Source organism: Amphiprion ocellaris, chromosome 1, assembly GCF_022539595.1.
Source record: "Amphiprion ocellaris isolate individual 3 ecotype Okinawa chromosome 1, ASM2253959v1, whole genome shotgun sequence".
Taxonomy (NCBI): domain Eukaryota; kingdom Metazoa; phylum Chordata; class Actinopteri; family Pomacentridae; genus Amphiprion; species Amphiprion ocellaris.
Window position 1 is genome coordinate 2,586,926 of NC_072766.1, and position 24,522 is coordinate 2,611,447.

At 37.5% G+C, this 24,522-nt stretch overlaps 2 protein-coding genes across 4 annotated transcripts in view; both read right to left on the bottom strand.

The window, feature by feature from the left end:
• Positions 1-4,550: 4,550 nt before the first annotated feature.
• rxfp3.3a1 (relaxin family peptide receptor 3.3a1) lies at positions 4,551-6,629 on the bottom strand. The gene has a single exon (XM_023270667.3). It carries the CDS (start codon positions 5,802-5,804, stop codon positions 4,818-4,820), a length of 987 nt encoding a protein of 328 aa, XP_023126435.1. The 5' UTR covers positions 5,805-6,629; the 3' UTR covers positions 4,551-4,817.
• A 6,332-nt stretch (positions 6,630-12,961) lies between these two features.
• Positions 12,962-24,522, bottom strand: part of pias1a (protein inhibitor of activated STAT, 1a) — a 75,088-nt gene continuing 63,527 nt past the window's right edge. For 2 of the 3 annotated variants that reach the window (XM_023270658.3, XM_055011644.1), the window contains exons 9-13: positions 22,635-22,771; positions 22,050-22,281; positions 20,783-20,928; positions 17,813-17,853; positions 12,962-14,045 (exon numbers count right to left, since the gene is read on the bottom strand). In XM_023270658.3, coding sequence (XP_023126426.1) covers positions 13,686-14,045; positions 17,813-17,853; positions 20,783-20,928; positions 22,050-22,281; positions 22,635-22,771 — 916 coding nt within the window. In that variant the 3' untranslated portion in view covers positions 12,962-13,685. The remainder of the gene's footprint in view (positions 14,046-17,812; positions 17,854-20,782; positions 20,929-22,049; positions 22,282-22,634; positions 22,772-24,522) is intronic. The other variant, XM_055011646.1, reaches the window with a different exon arrangement.

Genomic DNA, 24,522 nt, shown 5'->3' on the forward strand with positions numbered 1-24,522 from the left:
AAAAAAAAATCATCATGAATTTTGGCGCAAAAAAACGCCTTACTATACTATGTCGAAAAAAAATGCGATTTTTCAAACATGTTGTAAAAACGTGCCATATGATGAAATAATGTAAAGGAGGCCGTGAAAAACACTCCAGAAAGGTTTTCTTTGAAAAAAAAATCATCATGAATTTTGGCGCAAAAAAACGCCTTACTATACTATGTCGAAAAAAAATGCGATTTTTCAAACATGTTGTAAAAACGTGCCATATGATGAAATAATGTAAAGGAGGCCGTGAAAAACACTCCAGAAAGGTTTTCTTTGAAAAAAAAAATCATCATGAATTTTGGCGCAAAAAAACGCCTTACTATACTATGTCGAAAAAAAATGCGATTTTTCAAACATGTTGTAAAAACGTGCCATATGATGAAATAATGTAAAGGAGGCCGTGAAAAACACTCCAGAAAGGTTTTCTTTGAAAAAAAAATCATCATGAATTTTGGCGCAAAAAAAACGCCTTACTATACTATGTCGAAAAAAAAATGCGATTTTTCAAACATGTTGTAAAAACGTGCCATATGATGAAATAATGTAAAGGAGGCCGTGAAAAACACTCCAGAAAGGTTTTCTTTGAAAAAAAAAATCATCATGAATTTTGGCGCAAAAAAACGCCTTACTATACTATGTCGAAAAAAAATGCGATTTTTCAAACATGTTGTAAAAACGTGCCATATGATGAAATAATGTAAAGGAGGCCGTGAAAAACACTCCAGAAAGGTTTTCTTTGAAAAAAAAATCATCATGAATTTTGGCGCAAAAAAACGCCTTACTATACTATGTCGAAAAAAAATGCGATTTTTCAAACATGTTGTAAAAACGTGCCATATGATGAAATAATGTAAAGGAGGCCGTGAAAAACACTCCAGAAAGGTTTTCTTTGAAAAAAAAAATCATCATGAATTTTGGCGCAAAAAAAACGCCATAGTATACTATGTCGAAAAAAAATGCGATTTTTCAACATGTTGTAAAAACGTGCCATATGATGAAATAATGTAAAGGAGGCCGTGAAAAACACTCCAGAAAGGTTTTCTTTGAAAAAAAAATCATCATGAATTTTGGCGCAAAAAAAACGCCTTACTATACTATGTCGAAAAAAAATGCGATTTTTCAACATGTTGTAAAAACGTGCCATATGATGAAATAATGTAAAGGAGGCCGTGAAAAACACTCCAGAAAGGTTTTCTTTGAAAAAAAAATCATCATGAATTTTGGCGCAAAAAAAACGCCTTACTATACTATGTCGAAAAAAAATGCGATTTTTCAACATGTTGTAAAAATGTGCCATATGATGAAATAATGTAAAGGAGGCCGTGAAAAACACTCCAGAAAGGTTTTCTTTGAAAAAAAAAAAATCATGAATTTTGGCGCAAAAAAAAACGCCATACTATACTATGTCGAAAAAAAATGTGATTTTTCATCGTGTTGTGAAAACGTGCCATATGATGAAATAATGTAAAGGAGGCCGTGAAAGACACTCCAGAAAGGTTTTCTTTGAAAAAAAAAATCATCATGAATTTTGGTTACTGAATTCCTGTTCCAGATTAGATGTTCAGATCTCACCTTGAATGCAGCCGTCTGCTGTCTGATAGTTTTTCTCATTGTAGTCTTCAATAAAGTCTTTTTTCTCATGTCAGGATGTGGTGAGACTCTTTCTCAGTCTCTGCAGACGTCCCTCATTGTGCATCTCCAGAGAAGAAACAGAAAAACTGCTCACTGCTTCAGCATCAAATGCTCTCCAGCATTGAGAGTGTTTTAGGAATTCATTGTGTTGTGAACTTTGAAGGAGCAGAAACTTTATAGCTGCCAAAGACATGACCTCCAATTCTGGATGTTTTAGGAAATGAAGTTCATCAAATGAACACTTGATTTTTGCTGATAACTCTCATTCAATTACTGAATAAATCTAACATAAAAAGCTGTAAACTCTCAGGCAGCTTTTGTTAAAGTTTGTCTATAATTCTATGATCATGTTCTGGAACCAGGACTCTGCAGAAGTTCCTTCAATCAGATACTTGTGTGTTTCTATTTAAGGCCTCAGGTTTGAATGAACAACAGAGGATTAGAAAGGAGTGATTTGAATGTTTAAATCAGTCCAGTAAATGTTGGGAGTAAAAATGATTAAAATGTTGATATAGATAGATTTGTGTTAAATAATATTGTAGAGTCTCACTTAAATATATGCAAATGAGTTCAGTGTATTTACATTTTATAGAATGTTTGATTTATTAATCTCAATACTGTAGGGTCTGACCCTAAATATTATAATAATGATGTCAATTTAAATAATAAATAATATTGTAGTGCAGAGTCATAAACTTTAATCAGCTGAACTTACATAATAAATATCACTGTACAATCTTAACCTGAACATTCATATTATTGAGGTAAATTTACATAAATCATGATATTCTAGAGTCTTAACTGGAATATTTCTAACATGAATCTTTTTGTATTGTGCTGATAAACAACAATAACCCGACTTTCAGATAATATTTATTGTTTATGATTGTGAGACTAAATTCCTCCACATTCTAGAACATGAATAAAAATAAAATCTGTTCATTTCCACATTATGCCCATTTATTTATTCTTAATATCTCAGACTGAATGTAGCTGGCAGTAAAAACAAACTCATCTGCTGGACTGAATTTCCCAAAATGGAAACATGGACAGAATTTAACACTCATGTATCCATGGCAACGCAAAAGTTTCTGCTTCTTACCAAAGTTCACAACACAAGTAAAGATTTTAATGTAAAACTTCAGGGATGACTGCTGACCATAAGTATTCTGATCAATACTTCATGATCAATATCAGGACAGATGTTACAACTCCAGCTGTTCCATTAGACTGCAGTTATTCACAGAGAAATTAAAACATCACATTCATCATAAAAACTAGATGGGACTTTTATTAAATAAAGTGTTGGTGAATAAACAGATTTTCAGAGCGGAAAATCCAATTGCCAAAATATACAGGGACCGCTCATCTATAGTTTTGACTGTTTATTTCGCTCATATGTCTCCCTTCACAAAATGATAATATACAACTTGATACCAGAGGGTGTCTTTTCACAATCAGTTCGTACTTGTGAGGACATTTGATCCATGAGACAACTTGAGTACATTTTATTATCACACATAGATACTGTTTTTTACTTTTTTGCACATTTACAAAAATCACATTTCATACATTATCTTCTGTCTCCAAACTGTTGTCTTTAAACCCAGACTTAAAAAACACGACCTGCAACATTTCCCCCCTTTTTGCTCCAACAGGTGCTGATTTTCTCATAAACTCACTTGGTTACATTATTTGCTAAGACATTCACGTGTGCACGGAGAAAGCTTTTAGCCACTTGTTACCTGTTCAGTAATAACGTGAGTGCACCAATTGCCATGCGCAATTATGCACGGACTGTGAACTGGAGATGCCTCACACACACAGAACAGTTACATAACAAGCAGCGCAACAGTGCACACATGTGTGACAGGTTTACACAAAATAAGGAACATCTGTGCGTTTGGCACCGAAACACGAGTTCACCATAGAAACCAGCCACATCACGACACTCTACACTGCAAAAACTCAAAATCTTATCAAGTCTGTTTGTCTTATTTTTAGTCAAAATGTCTCATCCCACTTGATTTAAGATAAATCCACTTAACAAGAGACATTTCAGCAGATGGAGGGACTTGTTTTAGGACAATGCATCTTAAATATCTTGTCAAGTCAAACAATCTTGAAATTATCTTGTTTTGAGTTGAATTTTACAAGAAAACTCAAAATAAGTTTAACCCTCGTGTCGTCCTGCAGGTCAAATTGACCTGTTTTAAAGTTTGAAAATGTGGGGAAAAAATATTTCACAGTGAAACTTCTGATGTCCACATTTTCAACATTTTTTGGAAAATTTTTGAACATTTTTTGATGGAAAAAAAAGATGTTAAAAAAACGTTTCTTAAGAACATTTGCAAAAAAATCAACCAAAAATCAGCGAATTTCGCTGGATTTTGGTTGATTTTTTGTGAATGTTCTTAAAGAAAATATTAGAAGTTTTACTGATATATATGGAATCACTTTAGATATTTTTAGGATTTTTTTGGAAGATTTTTAATCATTTTTTGAAAATATTTACAAGAATTTTCTTGCCAAATTTGGGGGATTTTTTTTAAAAATAAAAGTTTTAAGGGAAACTTTTAAGGAATTATTGGAATTTTCTTCCTGAAGGTTTTGCAAATTTTCAGAAATTTGTCGATTTTTTTTTTGCAGATTTCTTTTTTATTTTTTTCAGAAGAGGAAACAGTATTTTTGGTGCCTGTAAATAAAGACAACAGGAGGGTTAAAACATCTCAAGTTAGGAGGTTACATGAAAGCAAAAATCTATTTTTGAGTGAAAAACTGCTATTTTTTGAGCATGTCTGGCTTATTTTAAGACACCTAAGCTTGACAATCCTGGTAAAATAGAGCTTAAAATAAGTTTCCCAGCTAATTTTAAGATCTCAATCTTATTTCAAGAAATCTTACCAAGCCCCTTTTCACTTGTTCTATTGGCAGATTTTTTCACTTATTTCAAGGTAAAAGTTCCTTGAAATACGTTTTTTTCTTGTTTTGAGAGGAGCATTTTTTCCAGTTTAAAGACAAGCGCTGATGAAAGATGGAAAAGAAACATTTTTCAGGAGCAGAGTCTTTTCATCATCTTTCTGGAGCCTTTCCTCTCTCAGCTTGTGTTCTGTTTTAGTTACTGTTTGTCACCTCCTTCACTAAGCTCCAGAACATCATCCTCTGTGGACCAGACTTGTGAGTTTGTTCCTGAACTCCTTCCTCATGAGGCAGTAGATGATGGGGTTCAGGCAGCTGTTGGTGTGCGCCAGACACACGGTCAGCGGGAACACGTATGTGTGCACTATGTAGTACGCCTGGTCCCAGTTTGCAGCGTTCAGTTTGACCAGTACACTCCACAGGGTGATGGCGTGGTTTGGCATCCAGCACATGAAGAAGGACAACACGACGATGGTGATAGATTTAGTGACCTGGGATCTCCGTTTGGGGTTGCTTGTTTTCATACTGCGATTGCGGATGATGCGCAAAAGCATCATGTAGCTGATGGACACGATGGACATTGGCAAAACAAAACCCACGATTATTTTCTGTATGTGATAAACAGCCAGCCAGTACTGTCCACCTGGAAACCTCAGCAGACACAGTTTTTCTCCTGTTACGTTGCTGACAGTTGAGAAAATCGACGTCGGCGTCGTCGCCAGAGTCGCCAGTGTCCAAATTATTGCGCACATCCATTTGGCGGAACATGACTTGCGCACAGTTCTGTTCTTCAGAGAGGAGGCGACGGACCAGTAGCGGGTCACACTCATTGCAGTGAGAAAAAACACGCTGGCGTACATGTTCATGACGGTGACCGACAGGATGATTTTGCACATGGCGTCTCCAAACGGCCAGCTGAAGTCCAGCGCGGTGTCCACGGCCCAGAAGGGCAGCGTGAGGACGAACTGCAGGTCCGTCACCGCCAGGTTGAGCACGAAGAAGTTCACTCTGGATTTTCTTCTCTCCCTTTTGACCCTGATGAAGAAGAGGACCAGCAGGTTGCCAACCAGACCCGCAGCACAAACCACAGAGTAGACGAGGCAGATGAGGAACCTGAGGATCGGGCTTCCATCAGCTGTCACGTCGATGTCCTCCAGGTTGCTGAAGAGGTCCATCTCCGACAGAGACCTGTTCAAAGAAACGCTCTCATTTTCTTCATTCATGATGTCAGCAGCTCACAGACACTTCGAGATGATCTAGAAACCAAAATATATTAAAGCTGGATTAACGTCCAAACACAGCTGGGTCTTGGAGCGCCATCCCAGCTCTTCTGCGCTTTTCCACCCGCCCTCCTGCCCTCTCATCTCCCCTCCTCTCTTCTCCAAGACCTATTGTCGCGCAGCATCACCGCTTCAACTCCTGACAGTGTGGAAAGGAAAGCTTCACCCTCGATCCCTCATCCACAGGGAGGGGTTGGAGCGTTTATGGGAGAACATTAAATCTGATGCGTCCATCAGTCTTGTGCGTAATGAGCCTCCTCTGAGTCTCCCCCGTCTCTCTTAGTCAAAAAAACCAAACACCGAATTAATCTGTTCAGAGATATTCAATAATTAACATGTTCATTTAAATATAGATTGTGTCGCAGCCAGGAGAGCACCGGCTGCAGCTGACAGGGCGTGCGTAATTTGGAACACTCAGTTACGCACGGAGGAAAGTTGAGCAAAACAACTCTCTGCTGCCACCCAGTGTTCGGTTTAAAGTGCAGCAGGGTTGTAAAACAACAAAACTGCAACTCTTCCTCCAGAGATCATTAACCCTCCTGTTGTCCTCATTTACAGGCACCAAAAAATATTGTTTCCTTGTCTGAAATAAATCCAAAAATTCAGCAAAAAGTTTCCCAAATTTCTGAAAATTTGCAAAACCTTCAGGAAGAAAATTCCAATAATTTCTTAAAAGTTTTATTTTAAAAAAATCCCCCAAATTTGGCATGAAAATTCTTGTAAATATTTTTCAAAAAATGAGTAAAAATCTTCAAAAAAAATCCTAAAAATATCTAAAGTGATTCCATATTTATCAGTAAAACTTCTAATATTTTTTTTAAGAACATTCACATAAAAATCAACCAAAATCCAGCGAAATTTGCTGGATTTTGGTTGACTTTTATGTGAATGTTCTTAAGAAACATTCTTAACATTTCTTTTTTCCCCAAAAAATGTTCGAAGATTTCCCAACAATGTTGAAAATGTGGACATCAGAAGTTTCACTATGAAAATATATATTTTTTCCCTACATATTTGAACTTCAAAATGGGTCAATTTGACCTGCAGGACGACATGAGGGTTAAAAAAAATAAGGGGAAACACACAGAGAAATAGCAGAATGCATTTTATTACATCTAAACTTTTCTACATAAACAAGTAACATTCAATAAGTAAACAATTTCTTCCAATGCAGGTAATAAATATTTTTTTCACTTGGTATATTTGTACAAACTGACATGGGTCTACTGTACACTGTCATTCCTTTCCCTCCTTGAAAAGCCTTTTTTTAAATTTTTAAAATGATTTTTTTTCTCAGATTAGAGCCGTGAAACAGAACCTGTGAATGTTTTTAAGGCAGTGAGTGCAGATGTCAACTCCACTTTGAGATTACTTCACTTGTGTGAGACTCTTTATTGGCCACAGTCTTTTTTCATTAATAATAGTACAGTTTTCATTTTCTAAAAAATATATAAATTATTTTATTCTCTCGCTCTGAATTGACACACATACAAACGGACGTCAAACACCCACGTTTGGATCTGAACGTTCAGGTTTCAGGGTTCCATACAAACAATTTACACGTCGTCGACTTTTCCCTTTTGTTTACGAACAACCAGAGTTGAGCTGCTTGTCCAGGTCGCCTGTGGAGTTTTTTTTTTTTTTTTTTTTTTAAACACCATTAAGAGAAACTACTGACAGAAGTGGCCTTATTCCATGTATATATTCATATATATTATACATGTGAGTGACGTTGGGGAGACGGCTCCAGCCCTGTGCTTCTCCATCCCTGCATGCAATATGACGTTTGTTAGAGTGGAACAAAGAAAACTCAGTATTTGACTGCTTCTCCCTAAAACTAATGAAACCACAGGAGGGAGCTTTGGGCAGCTGATGGAGGGGGAGAGGATCCTGTATGTCCCATAAAGACCCTGGTATGTAGAGCACTTCAACAGAAACACATTCAACACGGTCTGTTCTCCCACTTCATCACTGTAACCGGCTGCACAACGAGCGCCAGGACAGAAGATTCAATAAATTAAGTCGTGATCAAAAAGCATTCGGCATCCCAACGCCGCTAATTAATATTCAAACTGACAGAACAGAAACCAAAAGGATCGACATCTTCATCAGGATGACAAGTCAGGCAGCATTTTAGGATAAAAGCTGAAGGAGTTCCTGCTGCTCACCGTGAAGAAATGATGAACTCCTGTTTGTTTGTGTGATAAGTTAACACTCGGTCTGGGTTTTCCATGTTCAGAGAGAGTCTTTGTTGGTGTGATCTAATAAAAATAAAAGCATTTTACTGTTATTTCTAAGCACTGGATAAACAAAAATATCCATTCTGCTTCGATAAACGAAATCCCAACAGATAGAATTGGACAAAAAATGGAATTTCTATTTTATTCTCTATTGTAATGATTTTGTTTTCCTTGGACGCTGGCTAAAAAACCGCTTCAGGAGGAACGAAAACCTCCAGCAGGCAGGAAAAACCCTGTTAATGAATCATCAACTAATGGTAACTACCAGCGCAAACAAATCAGTTGGAATAGAGTAACACAGCAATGCGTCCCTGTTTATCTGCTGTTTGTAGCTGATTCACTGGGATTTATGTTTCATTTTAGAGGAACATCAGGAAAATTAAGTGGTAGCAAATTTGGACACTTTTGTTTGAACAGGGAAGATAGAAAAGACATCATTTTAGTCTGAGAACAGCCATAAATACAAAGCTGTTACCCTCAGAGTCACATTCAAACAGATCCTTAAGTCACATTTACAAGCTTGCACGTGTATTTTCTGAAAGTTTTGAAGATAAATCTTTATTGCTGTTGTTGAAAGATGTTGAGTGCACTAAAACTATCATGTGCGGTTAAAAACAGACATGTTTCAGTGCAATTAAGCTGCTCTGTGGGGCTGTACTTTTTAAGTATTTGTACTTTACCTGAGTATTTCTATTTTATACTACTTCACACTTGCATTTTGCTCCATTTCAGAGGTAAATATTATCCTTTCGACTCCACTACGTGCATCTGACAGCTTTAGTCGCTTTAAAAATGAAGATTTTTCACAATGGATGATATAAAAAGGTTTAAAAATCGAACACATTGTTAAAGATTAAAACAGTGGTTTCCAACTTTTTCTGCCTACTTAACCCTCATGTCGTCCTGCGGGTCAAAATTGACCCGTTTTAAAGTTTGAAAATGTGTGGAGAAAAAAAAAATCTATTTTCACAGTGAAAATAGATATTTTTAGGATTTTTTTGGGAAGATTTTTACTCATTTTTTGAAAAGAATTACAAGAATTTTCTTGCTAAATTTGGGGGATTTTTTTAAAAAATAAAACTTTTAAGGGAAACTTTTAAAGATTTGTTGAAATTTTCTTCCTGAAGGTTTTGCAAATTTTCAGAAATTTGGGGATTTTTTTTGCTGAATTTGTGGATTTTTTTCAGACAAGGAAACAATATTTTTTGGTGCCCATAAATGAGGACAACAGGAGGGTTAAAAATAGCAGTGTGGAGTCGGGGTCATATTTCAGATGTCTATGATTTGTTAGAAGCTCCATGAAATAGTGATTTTTCCCTCTAAGAGTTTGAATTATCCAATATCCAAAAAAAAGCTTCCAACTGAAAACTAAATTTGTAGATCAGAACTTTAGTTTTGCTTCTTTTCTCTCCAATGAATCCTCAGATTTATCTTCTGTCTCTGTATAAAAAAATGGATATAAAGTATTTTGAACCTGCAGCAGCTACAACAGTAACCTACATTGATTATTCAAAATTAATAATCTAATGATATATGAATCAGAAGGAACAAACCAGGACCTTTATTTCAATACTTCTACTACATTTTGCTGCATTTGTAATCGATTCATTCAGGAATCTTGCCTGTAAAAGAGTATTTTTTACATTCTTGGTACTATTACTTCAGTAAATCATCTGAAATTATGTCTATGTGCTCTTTTAACTTTATGTCAGCTGATGTCAATGTTTGCATCAGAGTTTAGCTTCATATTTCTGTCTGAGTCAACGCTGCTCTGGATTCCAGCCAACGTGGCAACATCTAAATGAATGCATGAAGTGACTGTGACTTAATCATTAATTGATGATCAATTATGTGCTAAACGAACACATCAACTCCCAGCGACACGATCATTTCTTAATGGTGAGCAACAGGGACTCATCCTGAATCCATTCACACCATGAATCATCATGAATCACGCTCACATTAATTAAGCATGTGTTTTTGTTCCCTTATTACAAACTGCGACTGACGTCAGCCCCCAAGAAAACACATTATTCCCACCGTGAACAACTGAACAATACCTTTCTGTTGAGAAGCTGTGGTGCTGCAAAGAATAACGAAACGCATATTAAATAAAATCACATCAGCCTCCCGAGTGACGGCGACTCTCACAACGACCTGTAAAAATATAATATATAGACATAAGAATACAAAATAAATAAAATACTGCACAACACAGGAAATACACAAAGACTTGTTCCGGTAAAACGACAGCTGGGAGGCGGGTCGGTTCTCCTGAGGAGAACAAGGGGAGGGATGTGAGGTGACGGGGTTCCTGTCAGAAGTGATTATCTGGTCGTTTCAGGGGGAAGAATTAACCCTCGTGTCGCCCTGCGAGGCAAAACTGACCCGTTTTTAAGTTGGAAAATGTGGAGAATAAAAAAAATTCACAGTGAAACTTCTGATGTCCACATTTTCAACATTTTTGGGAAATTTTTTAACATTTTTTGGTGGAAAAAAAAAAGTTAAAAATGTTTCTTTAAGAACATACACATAAAAATCAACCAAAATCCAGCAAATTTGGCTGGATTTTGGTTGATTTTTATGTGAATGTTCTTAAAGAAAATATCAGAGGTTTTACTGATATATATGGAATCACTTTAGATATTTTTAGGATTTTTTTTGAAAGATTTTTACTCATTTTTTGAAAATATTTACAAAAATTGTCTTGCCAAATTTGTTTTTTCTTTTTTGTTTTTGTTTTTTTTATAAATAAAACTTTTAAGGAATTATTGGAATTTTCTTCCTGAAGGTTTTGCAAATTTTCTGAAATTTGGGGAATTTTTTGCTGAATTTTTGGATTTATTTCAGACAAGGAAACAATATTTTTTGGTGCCTGTAAATGAAGACATCAGGAGGGTTAAGCTTCCTGTCTCCGACGTCTGTAAGTTTGACATCGAAGACAAACTGACAACGGGGGAAAGTTTGAAGGACGAAGCGGCTGCAGGATGGAACCAGTGGATCTCTTCTGTAACGGAAGCAAAGACCACCAGTGTGTCTAGTCTTCAAATTATACGATACATTCATGAGTGAAACCCTGCGTTTTCAGCCGGATGGCAACAACATCGAGGTATCCGGAAATCTGGACATCGTTTTGACACGTACACATCACACGCCAACGGTTCAGCGAGTTTTTTATTTTAAATCTTCTGGCTCTGCGCCTGCTCTAAGCTGAGATTTTAGATCTGTGGCACTAAACAACCTCTTTATAACGATTCAACGCTTTATCACAACCCAAAGTTAACTCTCTAGATCAGGGGTGTCCAACATGCGGTACGCGGGCCAAAAGCGGTCCTCCAGAGGGTCCAATCTGGTAAAAATTACACAGAAGACATTAACTGCAGATTGTAAATTAGTAAAACTATAAATTTAAAATAATTAATAAGTTGTTCTTGTTCTTTATCCATTTTGAGTCTCATTTTTGTAATATTTTGTCCTGTTTTTTGGCTGACTTTTATTGTGTCTCATGTTTTTGTCATTTTGTTCCTCGTTTTTGTTGTTTTGTGTGTCCTTTTTGTCTCGCTCGTGTTTTTTTTCTTATTATTGTAATTTTGTGTTCTGCTTTATTTGTTGTTTTGTGTATGGTTTTTCTCATTTTGTGTTTTTTGTCTCACTTGTGTTGTCTATTTTTTATCATTTGGTTTCTTGCTTTTGCCATTTTTTTGTCTCATTTGTGTAATTTTTGTCTGTTTTTTATGATTGTTAAATTTTTTTGGCACTATGGAACTTTTTTGTCTAATTTTTGTCCTCGTTTTTGTTTTGTGTCGTTTGTCACACTTTGTCATTTTGCTTTTCATTTTTGTCATATTACGTCTAATTTTTGTAATATTTTGTCCCATTTTTGTAGTTTTTTTTTGTCTTTTTTATCATAAAGTAAAACACTATATTATTCAGTTCAGTTAGCTGTGACTAAATGTTGTGTAACTTTGTGGACACTGTGATCTGGAAGTTAGAACGTGGAAATGATAAATTGAGGTGTAATACTGCTGAAATTCACTTTATTTTTTTAAGGAATTTCAGGTTGTTCATGATTTTTTTGTGAAAAAGATAATTCCTTAAATGTGAGCATTTTCAGAACGTTCTTTTTTAAGCTAAAACTGTGATTTTACTGGTGTGGTCCGCTTGAGATCAAACTGGGCTGAATGTGGAACCTGAACTAAGACGAGTTTGACACCCCTGGTCTAGATGCTTAAACATATCAGTCACAGGTTCTATCTTCAGGAAACGAGATGAAGTGGAGGCTGTGGGCGACCATTTAAGACATTAATTTCACGCCGTGAAGCACGCACATAAACAGGCACTGGTTTAACCTCGGTCACACGTTATGGACGCCTGTGTCTTTAAAAGGCTGACGCTGCTACGACAGCTTGACCTTCCATGTTAATTCCTTTCTAACAGTCGGCTGAGAGGACGAGACACAGAGGGACAGAGTTTAAGTGTCTGAAGCAGCGGACACTTGACTGAAAACACTGTGGCACACAGATGTGACTGCACTCCGATTACTTTTCATACGTACCGTGCGCTATTTTTTTGGCATTGTGCAAAAAAAAAATAAAAAGAAGAACAAATGAAAACTCTTCCAGCTCAAAACTCTAAATTGGCAAGTATAAATAGTTTCATTTCTAAATGCTGTATGCCGGCAGAGTCTTTAAAAAGGAAATGAAGGAGTGAAAATGAAAAACCAGAAATGGCTAATTTCCACCTACACACTCCCTACAGCGTTAACCTGAAGGTCAAAGGGAATGCATATATATATATATATTTTTTTTTTTATTTTTATATATATATATATATATATATATATATATATATATATATATATATATTTATATTTAGAGCTGCTTAAATATCATACATAACTTAGAAGCATAATAAAATTATCAGCACATGAATAAACTGTAAATTCAGCGTCTGGAAAAAGTTCGTCTTTTGATAGAGAAAAAATACACCCGAAATCTGAGAAAAAAGGAGGGAGAACTGCAAAAAGGAAAAGTCAAAGGAGCTAAAAGAGAAGATAACCAGATGGCAACAGGCATATGTATAAGCTTGTGTGAGAGGAGAACAAAAAACCAAAACGAGTCAGTCCTCCATGTACAAACAGCGACCGAAGCAGCTCACCAGACTGAAAACATCCCGATTGAACGTACAAAAGTAAAAGAGGAAAATAGATTTTGTTCTCTGTACACGGTGCCGCTCCTGTCTGTAAAAAAAGAGCCTTCCTCCTTTGTGTTGTTGCTGCTTGTGCCGGGTTGGTACCAGAATAGCAGAAACATGGGTTCACATGCTGCACAGGTTTCTGATCTGACGTCAGTGTGAAGTCACAGCTAACCGCTTTAAGATGACTCAGTTCTGTTCTCAGGTCAGTCAGTGAAGGAACCCTTTCAGCCCGTTACTCACATCGTTAGTGCTCTTCTCAAGGCAGTCTCGTCGTTACGACACCAGAAGCGTTCAGTTTGAGGACTCGGGGCCCGTCTAGTTCCTGGATGAACACCTTCCCCTTCAGCCAGTCTGTGATTGCAGCCGGGCCCAGAGGGTTGTTCTGGGGTCAGTCCAACGATATAACGTCTGGTATCCCGCCGTAAATAGCCGCCACCGCTGCTTCGGCGCTGCTCCGGCTGGCCACCACCCCTGGGTGTGTGTGCGCCGAGTGCGTGGACGAGTGCGTGGACGAGTGCGAGGAGTGGGTGTCGCGGAGGCTGCTGGATGACACCAGGCTGCTGCTGCTGCCCGAGTTGCTCGCCCCGTTGGTCGGCGCGGTCAGCGAGGCGGCCGAGGAGGCTCCCGATTGGTCGAGGAACAGCTGGGAGGCGGAGGAGGAGGTGCTGTAGGGCAGGAAGCGGTTGAGGAGCAGCTCGTGGTCGTCTGAGGCCGATGCAGCCGCCGCCGCCATGACCATGTTGTAATGCTGAGGAGACAGGACAGGAGCAGTGTTAGGACCTGGTGGTTTCCATACACGCAGCAGATCAGCTTTTAGTATTCCAGCACATGCAACACACCACTGTGATCTCTATAAACTGGTGAGGTTTCCCTCCCTTCATACCCGGCAGATTCACCTCTGGTTTCATTTTGTTTATAAGTCAATTCTGGACAAGACTCCTCCCTACCTGTCCTCTCTTCTTCACCTCAACCATAATTCATATCCTGCTAGGTCTAGTGAACACATCAATCTCCAGGACTTCCACTATTGTTGGCTGTAACTCCTTTATCTTTGCAGCAGCTAACAACTGGAACTCCTTAAAAACATCCTCAAACTTCCAGCTTTGACTCCACTCACCACCTTCAAGCTTAAACTCCAACAGATTGTAGTTGATTATTGCTCCTGCTGATCACTTTGGACTTTACTTACACACATACTATGTATACACTAGTGCTGTCAAGTGATTAAAAGCTTTAATCAGATTAATCAGAGTTGGCGATGATGAATTTTGATTAATCACAATTAAGTATCCTTAGTTTTTAGTCTATATTAATTGCATTTTATTTTGCATGAGCAAACAGACTCAAGAAAGAAGGGAATTATACATATATATATATATATATATATATATATATATATATATATATATATATATATATATATATATATATACACATATATGTAACAACAAGAATAACACCCTACAAATTATATCGTATAAATTTGCTTGACTGATGTAAAATATTATATAGAATACAAATTTATATGACCAATTTAAATATTAAGGTTAGGACTCTAAAATGTTTTATAAAATACAAATTATTTAAGATCAAGACACCACAAAATTATTAATTATAGAAATTTAGCTTCAGGGATTTTGAGTCATTCTGAGCTGCAGACGGGTTAATTGCGTTAACATTTTTAATCAGATTAATCATGATAATGGATTAATCCACATTAACACACTTTCTACACCTCATGCACGTTTCTTTCACTCATGCATATGATCCCGTGCTTCTTACTTGTTTACTTTTGTTCTATGTTATGTTTATTTGTCTATTTGTGTCTGTAGTTTACATGTGTGTTTGTTCCTGCCGGTGCCTCTTGGCCAGGTCATGTTTGCACATGAGAACTGGTTCTCAAACATTTTTACCCGGTAAAATAAAGCTCAAATAAAATAAAATAAAGACTTGGTGTGCTTGTAGCAGAGAGGCTGTGCTAAGCCTAAACCTAGTCCTTTTTTGAATGGTAGTGTATATTCTGTTTATCAACTGTCTGTGCTTAAAGTCTGCATCGGTCAACACACGGGGATGAAAAAGACCATGAATGAACTCTAAAATCAGACATCCAACAGTTTCAGACATCAGATATTTAACACTGTTGTCTTCACTGATCCATCAAAGCGACATCACACTTTTCTATTAAAGTTCCTCACATCTTCATTCAGACAAACCCTCCAAAACGTTGTGGTACACATGATGTGACATTTGCCATTTAGAGATTAAACACTGAATGATGCATAAAACATGATAATGCAACAACAAACTAAAGACTAAAGCTCAACTAATAGCAGCTCATCAGACAGACTAGTTCATTTAGGATTTCTTAAACACTGAAAATTCTGTCCATGTGTGATGATTATCTAACCACTAAAGGAAAAGAAGAGTAACGTGCTGTTAGATGCTGATCAATCCTGTCTCCACGTCGGGGATAATTAATTATTCTAACTAATAAATAAAGTTCCTGCTGCTGTTCTGTGTGTAAATGTGTGCAAATCTCTGGAAGCAACAAAAGAAACCGTGATTCTGTGTGACGGCTCGCTGGTCTCGTGTGACTTTGTGTTGGATCCTGATCCGGACTAATGCTGCTTCCATGTCAGAGATGATTTAAAATTACAATGAAACTAGCAGTGCTGCTGTTTCACGTGCACAAATGCACGCAGCTCTCCTACTCTGGAGATGCTTAAACGGACTCTGCAGCTGTCTCACCCTGCAGGTATTTTATAAACTCAGAGGAAAGACTCTCTGTGATGTTTCTGGATGAATACTGGAGCTGAAATGTGAAAGAAGTCCAGCCCAAGTCACTTCAAACAACTCAAAGTACCGCTGCTGGAAGAGACGGTGATACAGAAATGGTATTTGTTCCAATTTAGTAAGACTGCAGTTGTGACTTTTGTGGAAACGTGTGTCAGGCTGTGCATTCAGACATAAAGCTGACACGTTCAGACACCGTCAGATTAACGGAAACGAGTGCATGAATGACACTGATCTGGCCTGAAAGTATTTTACAAAACACTGCAGCACAAACATTAAGACCTGAGTCTGACAGAGTACCACATTAATGAACTTTTAAAAGCATAATAAGACGATGGCTGAGTCAATAACAATCTACTCAGTCCATCTATAAACACCAGACATGATGCATGAGCTTTAATGTCTTCATTCAATGTCAAAAAACAGAAGGTTTTGATGAAGGTTTGCCTGGTTTATTCCTTGTGTTTCTGCTCTAGATATGAACAGAAACCATTTAAAAAACAAAACAAAAAAACAATTAATTTTTGTAAACTCTGGTGTCAGTTTCCATTTTACGTTGCCGCCCACAAACCGGGTCGTAACAGTCACAACTCAGCACTAATTGGTTTGAAAATTGTTGTTTTCAATTTGTTAGAATACAATAAACAAATCTGCTGTCGTGGTAGTTGCTAAACGACTGGTAAAAACTGATGCTACGTGTAGAATTACTCCATTAAATGTTTGTTCGAGAAGCCACATGTTCATGTTTTTAGACTCAGTTTTTTATATTAATCTGATATTTTGCTTCACATTCACTGGAACAAACAGGACTTCTATCAGTCAGTCACTAAATTTACTCATAAGTACCAACGTCATCCATAGCAACAGGCTTACTGGACTTTAAAATTAAAAAAAGACACTTTGGAGTGTGTAAAAGGATCTGATAAAGGTCCTGATTGCACAGCAGCAGAAAAACCCAAGTCACAAAAAGTATTTTTAACAACCTCTAGTGTTAACCAGCTGGACAGGAATTCGGTGCTTTGAGAAATCTCCCTTTATATTTTTGTGTCTCTTTGCTCACAGCTTTATCCAGCAGCTGTTTTTCTAGAAGCAACATCTCCGTTAATGCACAGAAAATGATGGCTTCATGCTTCAAAGGGGAAAGTAGCTCCAGTGAAAATTGCTAACAGAGAGGTCTATAGATGGGGTGCTGATTCTGGAAATGTAGCTGCTGTTGAATTATTTTTTTTCCTTTAATATGATGCGAGCCACATGTGAAACTTTTGAAACATTCATCCTCATTGTATCCGGCTGGCAGAAGAAACCTCAGATATCTCAGAACCAAACCAGCTGGATTTTACACCACTGGAGACAAGTGAGAATAATTTTTGTGAGTGACGACAATCACTTGTCAAAAGTCTCACTCTCATGTGTCAGGCTCTAGAAACAGGAACACTATCAGAGAGGATTTATGGGAAATTCCATGAAACAGCAGGTTTCAAACGGTTTCTTTTTTCAGTGTCTGAGCGGCAGACTCAGGATCTTTTGTCACTGCAGAGGGGAACTTTGAGCTAACACAGAGAGCACAGCTTTTGGTTTGTTTTATTGATTCTCATAAGAGGAACTTTTGAGATGATCTGAGTCAGCTGTCTTAAAAAACGCAAAAACGACAGGCTTTCAGTGTTTTAGCTGCTAAATTCTGCAGCATTTTAACACAGTACAGTGAGCATCATTGTTACGTACCTGATGATTGTCGCCTTGAAGAAAAGAGAAGAAGTTCAACTCTGGAAATTAAGAACAAACAGTCAGTGGTGAATATCAACACAAGTCAGCATCACGGCTACAAATGTGTGTTGAAGTTTAAGTCTTTCTATCTGATTGTTGATTAAAACCCCTGAAAATTTTGAAGTTTTTCTCGGGAGGTAATCGGTTTACGATGTCCTCAACTTACAGCGTTTCGTTATTACGTCAGAAATGGTTCAGTGGAACTAGTTGGCGAACGGAGAGGATGAATACTGTATGTACAGTAGTGACGCGGCTTTGTTTACATTTGCCTCCACATTGGATTATGCTGCATTCACTAACTTCATTATGGCTCCAAGCGTAAGTCAGACTTACAGTTTACATTTTTGCCGGGATTTTCCTACCAAGTTGTGTTTCAGTGTGAGCAGTGTGTAGTTGTACAAATATGTAAACTGATCGATATCACGATGCACGTGACAGCTTTGTTTACATTTTCACCAGAGTTCCGACTTGCAGCGAAAATCAGGTCAATCTGTAGGAATGGAACTCTGACGTAAGTCGAGGACTTCCTGTAATCCCCTTCTGCTTCAGACGGGTTTAGATGTAACTCTGTGTTTTTGATTCTTTGACAAAGTGCAGATCTATGAGCCCCTGCTTTTCCTCCCCGACACCTGCAGCTCAGCACACAACTCACTCTGAGAAACTACTCTCAACACAACGGCAAACTGTAACATCAGAGTAATTAAACCACACGTGTTCGAAGGAGAACCTGATTCTGAAGAAGACAAATGTGACAGGTTTGTTTTTTGAGGTTTGTTATGTATGAAATGACTGATTCTGCATCTGTGTTTTTTGAAGCTCTCATTTGTAAACTGCAGTTAGGAAATATTCAACTATGGTGCTAACTGCTGATTTTGCTGATCATGTGCAAAAAGCACATAAAAAAAACACCACATGGAAATGTAAATGAGGTAAAAAACTTGATTTTCACCCAAGGAGACCTTCAATAAAAGCCAGAGACACATTATAATCCTAAAGGAGAACGTTATTCTGTTAATTCTTGAACCAAAACAACAGAATAAAGGTTAGCTGTCATCCCAAGACCTCCTTTAACCCCATAAACCCCAGTAACCTCTGAACCCCAAGCAGTTTCTGTCACATTTTTGCTGACTTTAGGTTAATTTTTACTGCCATATAAAGTTCTGAACCTCTATGGAAGCAGGACAGCTATATCTAGAAGTAGAGAGAATTCAGAAACTCTAAACTCTAAAAAATAAATCTGACTTTCTTTCATTATTTGTTTCACAAAAAAATGGAAAAACATCACATGCTGTAGGTGCTACTAATACTGAAAAATAAGTAGTGGATATTTTACTACTAACACTTTATATTTGTTTCCATACCTGTCTCTTTGCTGCCCACTTGAATTAAAAAAAGTTTCTAAATTTCTGTCACATAATTGTTGGTTGCAGCTGAGTCACTAATGGTTTTCCAAATTAATTTTTTAATCTTTATTATTATTGTTTTGGTAATGTCTGTTTTTACGGTTTCTGACTATGATAAATGGTGATATTGTAAAGACGAAATGTCTATCCAACCCGCCTGGCAGTTCTGGGGTTTAAATATCCCCTGAGATACTCTAATAATTAGTTATAATAACTCCTTAATTCATTTTCACACTGTATGATTGTATCACATTTTGTTTATCTGCTTGTGCCGACTATTTATGGAGCCGCTGTAATAATTTAATTACACCAGATAAATAACTCACAAGATATACTGCTTGATGATGATTTGTATGTGAGAAAAATGAGGATCTCCAGGGAGATTTCTAATAAAGTTAGAGACATTTGAGCAAGTCTTGGCTGCATGCAATGAATATAAAGACATCAGTTAGGTTTAATGACATGCAGCATTTCACTATTTCTATTTTGCTGTTTTAAGCAAAGAACTACCTCAATAAAATTCCCGAATCATCTTGACTGCACAGTGGTGGGCGGGTAGCACCGTCGCCTCGTTTGTGTTCAGATGTAAGAGTCCAGATTATCCCCCCAGTCGAAGTATACCCTGATATAAACTGGCCCAGGTATACTATGGCCTCAGCCAGTTTATACCTGATGACACATAAAGATTAAGCATGTTGAACTCTTAATTGTTAACGTATTTAGGATATTTTTTTTTTTTTTTTACAAAAAGGTATGCTTAGCAAGCAAATCATTATGGAAGAACATAACTAGAATGTCCTTGAGCTAATTACAATTTAAAAAGCTCAAACCAATGGAAAAACTGAATTAAAAACCAAGAAAAATTTAATCAAAACATTATGAAAGTACATCCACATTGGCTGGTGTTGCTTTTAATTGTTCCTGTACAACAGATTTCAGTATAGTATCTCTGTAATAATTAGTTATAATAACTCCTTAAATCATTTTCACACTGCATGATGGTATCACATTTTGTTTATCTGCTTGTGTCGACTATTTATGGAGCCCACCAAGCGGCCATTTTCAGATGCAGGACGTTTGCATGCGGGAAAAGCATCTAGTGGACACGTAGCAGAACACTTAAGTTATATAGGAAAGCTTTAAATTCAATTTGAAGCCCTAAAAGTGTCATTGTTTATTAACTCACACCAGTCTACCTCTGTGACTGCTGCACTTTTTTCCCTCATATACGCATAGCACTTATGTGCAACAACTGTTTCAGCCTCATCTTCATCTATATAGTCTTCTTAAACAAACAAAAAAATAAAAAACATCATCTTCTGAGTATATAATGTTCTCTGCGTGTGTTTCTAATGTATTCTTGTACTGCTTTTATACTTCTCCTCCTTTGGAACTGCTGTAATGTTGAACTTTCCCTCCTGTGGGATCAGTAAAGTTTATCTGATCGTATCTTATCTCAGACTCCAGCCCCACCTGCAACCCCAATGAAGATGAAGCGGTGTACAGATAATAGATGGAGGGTTACCTGACAGGTCGTTGGGGGTGTGGTAGTAGGGTCTGTAGTCCTGGATGAGTGGGGGGACAGGAGGGATGTAGCTGGTGTCCATGGCTGGCATGCTGGGGGTTCGACTCACAGGAGAGGCCTGGTGGTGCAGGTTCAACACGCTGCTGCTGCAACAGGAGAGGAGCAGAGAGGAAGAAGTCACTTCACTCATAATTAGGCTTCCATTTCACATCATATCTATCAAGCAAGTCACGGGACATTCCGTCTCCTCCGCTGAACTATAAACCTCTGAACAATAACACTCACAGGATTCATTAAAGTCAAACGAAGCAGCGACAGTTTCTCCTCAAACACACTTAATGAATTTTAATTTGGCAGAAAATGTAGCTGTTAAAGTTTCAGGGAGTCAAATCTCCGGTAGTTCAGAATGCAGCAGCTTCTCTTCTAACCGGAACAAAGAAACGTGAGCACATAACGGCGGTGCTTTCCTCACTTCACTGGCTTCCGGTTAGGTTCAGGATGGATTTTAAAATTCTTTTATTTGTTTTTAAGTCTCAGAATGGACTGGGCCCAGAACATTTATCTGACCTTGTTGAGGTGCATCAACCCTCCAGAGCCCTGAGCTCAGCTGACCACATGGTCCTGGATGTTCCTCAATCTCTCATGGAAACCAGAGGAGATGGAGTCTTTGCAGATGTGGCTTCCATGCTGTGGAACACATCGCCCCTCTCTGTGCAGTCTGAGAATAGCCTCTCCATTTCTAAAACACGTCTTAAGACCCACTTCTTCACACTGGCCTTTGGCTGAGCAGAGTCACCTTTAATGGACCAGTTTTCTGTTTTATTTTACTGTTTTATTGTTTTGCTTTTATTGTTCTTGTATTGACATGATTTATTTTACTGTAAATCACTTTGGTTGGCCATAGGCCTTCAAAAGTGCTATATAAATAAATAAGAGAGCTAAGAGAGAGTAGGATCAGTTTGTTAGCTGGAAGTTAAGTTGTCACATATTTTATTCTATTTTTTTATGAGAAATTATGATCGGCTGGACTTTAATCCACTGTTGATGATATTTAGGTGGAAAAATGGCAGAGTCACCCATCTCATCAAACGCTTCTTGGTACCGAATGTGAGTGCAGATGTCAAAAGATACTTGTGTGTTTAAGTGCAAAAAAACTCATGAATCATTTAACATCTAGACACACAACTAAAATGAGCCTCAATTTCACATCTAATGGAATTCAAACTGCGTGCTGAGATGAAATCACGGTCTCCGGTGTGTTTGTCACCCTTTGTTGATGACGGGTGGCGAGGTTGGGGATAAAGAGGGACACGCTCGTTTGACTGGAGGAGGCAGCGGCGGAGGAGGCGGAGGCGGCGAATCCTGTCCTTCGTCTTCCGAGGAGCTGTCCAGTGTCAAGTCGATCACCTCCACTTTCTTGCTGTTGCTGCCGTCGCTGCCGCCGTGGCTGGACGACGAGGAGCTCCGCTGATCTGAGCCGGTGGACGTCCGACACGAGCCTGCAGGACAGTTTGGATTTTTACTGACTTTTATACTTCTTTCCCAAACAGTGAAAAAAAACAACAACAAAAAACCCACTACTAAACGCTCTAACGCACAGATGCACATTCCCCTCTCATATGAGATAGAGTATGTTTGTTACTATGGAGACAAGCAGTTTATTCAGCGGCATCATGATCGATGCTTCACCAAATCAGAACTGACAACGCATAAACAGAGAAGGATGGGATGTAAATGCTCGCTCCCTTTTCACCATCTTTTCTCTAATTCTATTATTCCCAGCCTCCTCTTCCGGCCCTTTATGTAAAACTCAACCTTTCTTTAAACCGTAGATCTTTAAAGTCCGTCTCACCATCCAGCCCGTTGTTATAGGAGGCAGAGGAGACTTCCTGCACTTCCTTCTTAGACCTCATGGGGGCCCAGCTGCCATCCTCCTTAAACTGGATCTCGTCACAGTCCATGCAGCTGTTCAGGATCTCCACGAAAAGCCTGAGAGCAGACATACGTGCCATAAACAAACCAAGAAAACGCACATAAATACACACAGAATTTGGCATTTCTTAAGAAAGGCTCGGCACAGCGGAAAATATCTTCCTCTATAAATTAATTTTTAAAGTGTTTCTTGACATAAAGTTGTTTTTTTTTGATGTGTTTGTAACATATACATCAGCTTTTCTGAATATTTCTGCTACATGTCTGCTATAAGCTATAAACTTAAGAATCTCCCTCAAGGCTGCAGAGAGCTTTAACTTCAGAAGGTGACTCATAGGGCTGGGCGATATAGCTGATAAATTTAAGATAAGATAAACTTTATTGATCCCTCCAGGGGATATTCACGTTACAGCAGCAAGAAACAAGAAAGATGTACAAAAGTAGAATGAAGAGAAAAATATAACATAATGACAGTTTCTGACTATGATAAATGCTGTAATTTTGGTGATACTGTAAAAATAAAAACCTTTCAAACCTGCCTGGTGGATTTTGGGGTTTAGAAGGTTATATTTTCCCTGTATAATAAAGACTATATGACTGCATGTGTGCTTATGACACAACAATGATAAAAATAAACAAAAAACAGAAAGAAAGTAGGAGTCCCTACTCACACAGCAGCAGCAAAAATAAAAAAATAAAAAAATCTACAGTTTTTTATCAATATCTATAACTGCTGATCATTTTTATTGATCTATTTTGAACGAAGAATTAAGCATATTGGCACATTTATCAAGGCACATAGGGAATAATTTTAAAGTTAACACAATAAAAGATTAAGAATGATAGTGACATGCAACAGAACTGTTGCTTTGTGCTTTAGTGGTTGTGATAGTTTGTAAAAGATGCATTCAGACACACAATCTAAGGTTGTTCTTATTGTTAGTGATGAATATCTGACGCTGGTTCATGCTGCCATCGTTTTATCGTCCATTTCTAGTTACCCACGAGCTTTTTGTATCATAGTTGACATTTTTGCTGTTTTCAGGCCTAAGCAGGTCATGTGATCTGGAATCAACACACTTCCTGGAGAGGTGTTTTTGAAATGGGGAACTTAGTGGAAAGGAATTTCTCAGACACTTATACAATTTGTTATTCTCCATATAAAATTTGACATATGCCAAAACAGAAATATCTGTCATGACTACCTCAGCTTAATAAAAAGAACACAATCTAAACTATTTCTGAATCTGAATTTTATTATTGTTTAACTAATTAGAAGGTGGTTGTTACTAAATTCGGACAGTTTTTTGGTTGACATTTTCGTGATATCCAGTCATATTTTATTAATAAGTGATTGTTTTAATAAAACTGTATGCCAGATATATCCCATGGACGTCAAAGTCCCTCAATTATACATTGACCAATAGGATAACTGCAAGAGGACTAATTTCTTCATTTAAATTATAAAAAGCATCCAGAAATCTGCCTGTGACAAGTTCCTAAAACCGAACTTAATGTCTTTAAATAGCCTGTTTTGTTCAACCAACAGTCCAAGATGATTAATTTACCATTAAACAAGATGCCAAAAAAAAATCTCACAGCTGAAATTTAAGATCAAGAACATAAAAAATATATTTTTTTTTACTTTTAATAAAAATGTATGCAAGATATATCCCATGGACTTCAAAAGTCCCTCAGTTATAGATTGACCCACTAAATCTCTTTCCTGCCTCCTGTATAGTACCATAGAATGAGTCTCTGATTGTTCCTGCCTGGTGTTTAGCTTGAACATTCTTCACAGCATTTCC

Excerpts from the sequence above, each read along its gene's own strand:
- rxfp3.3a1 (XM_023270667.3), bottom strand. The coding sequence starts at position 5,804 with ATGAATGAAGAAAATGAGAGCGTTTCTTTGAACAGGTCTCTGTCGGAG.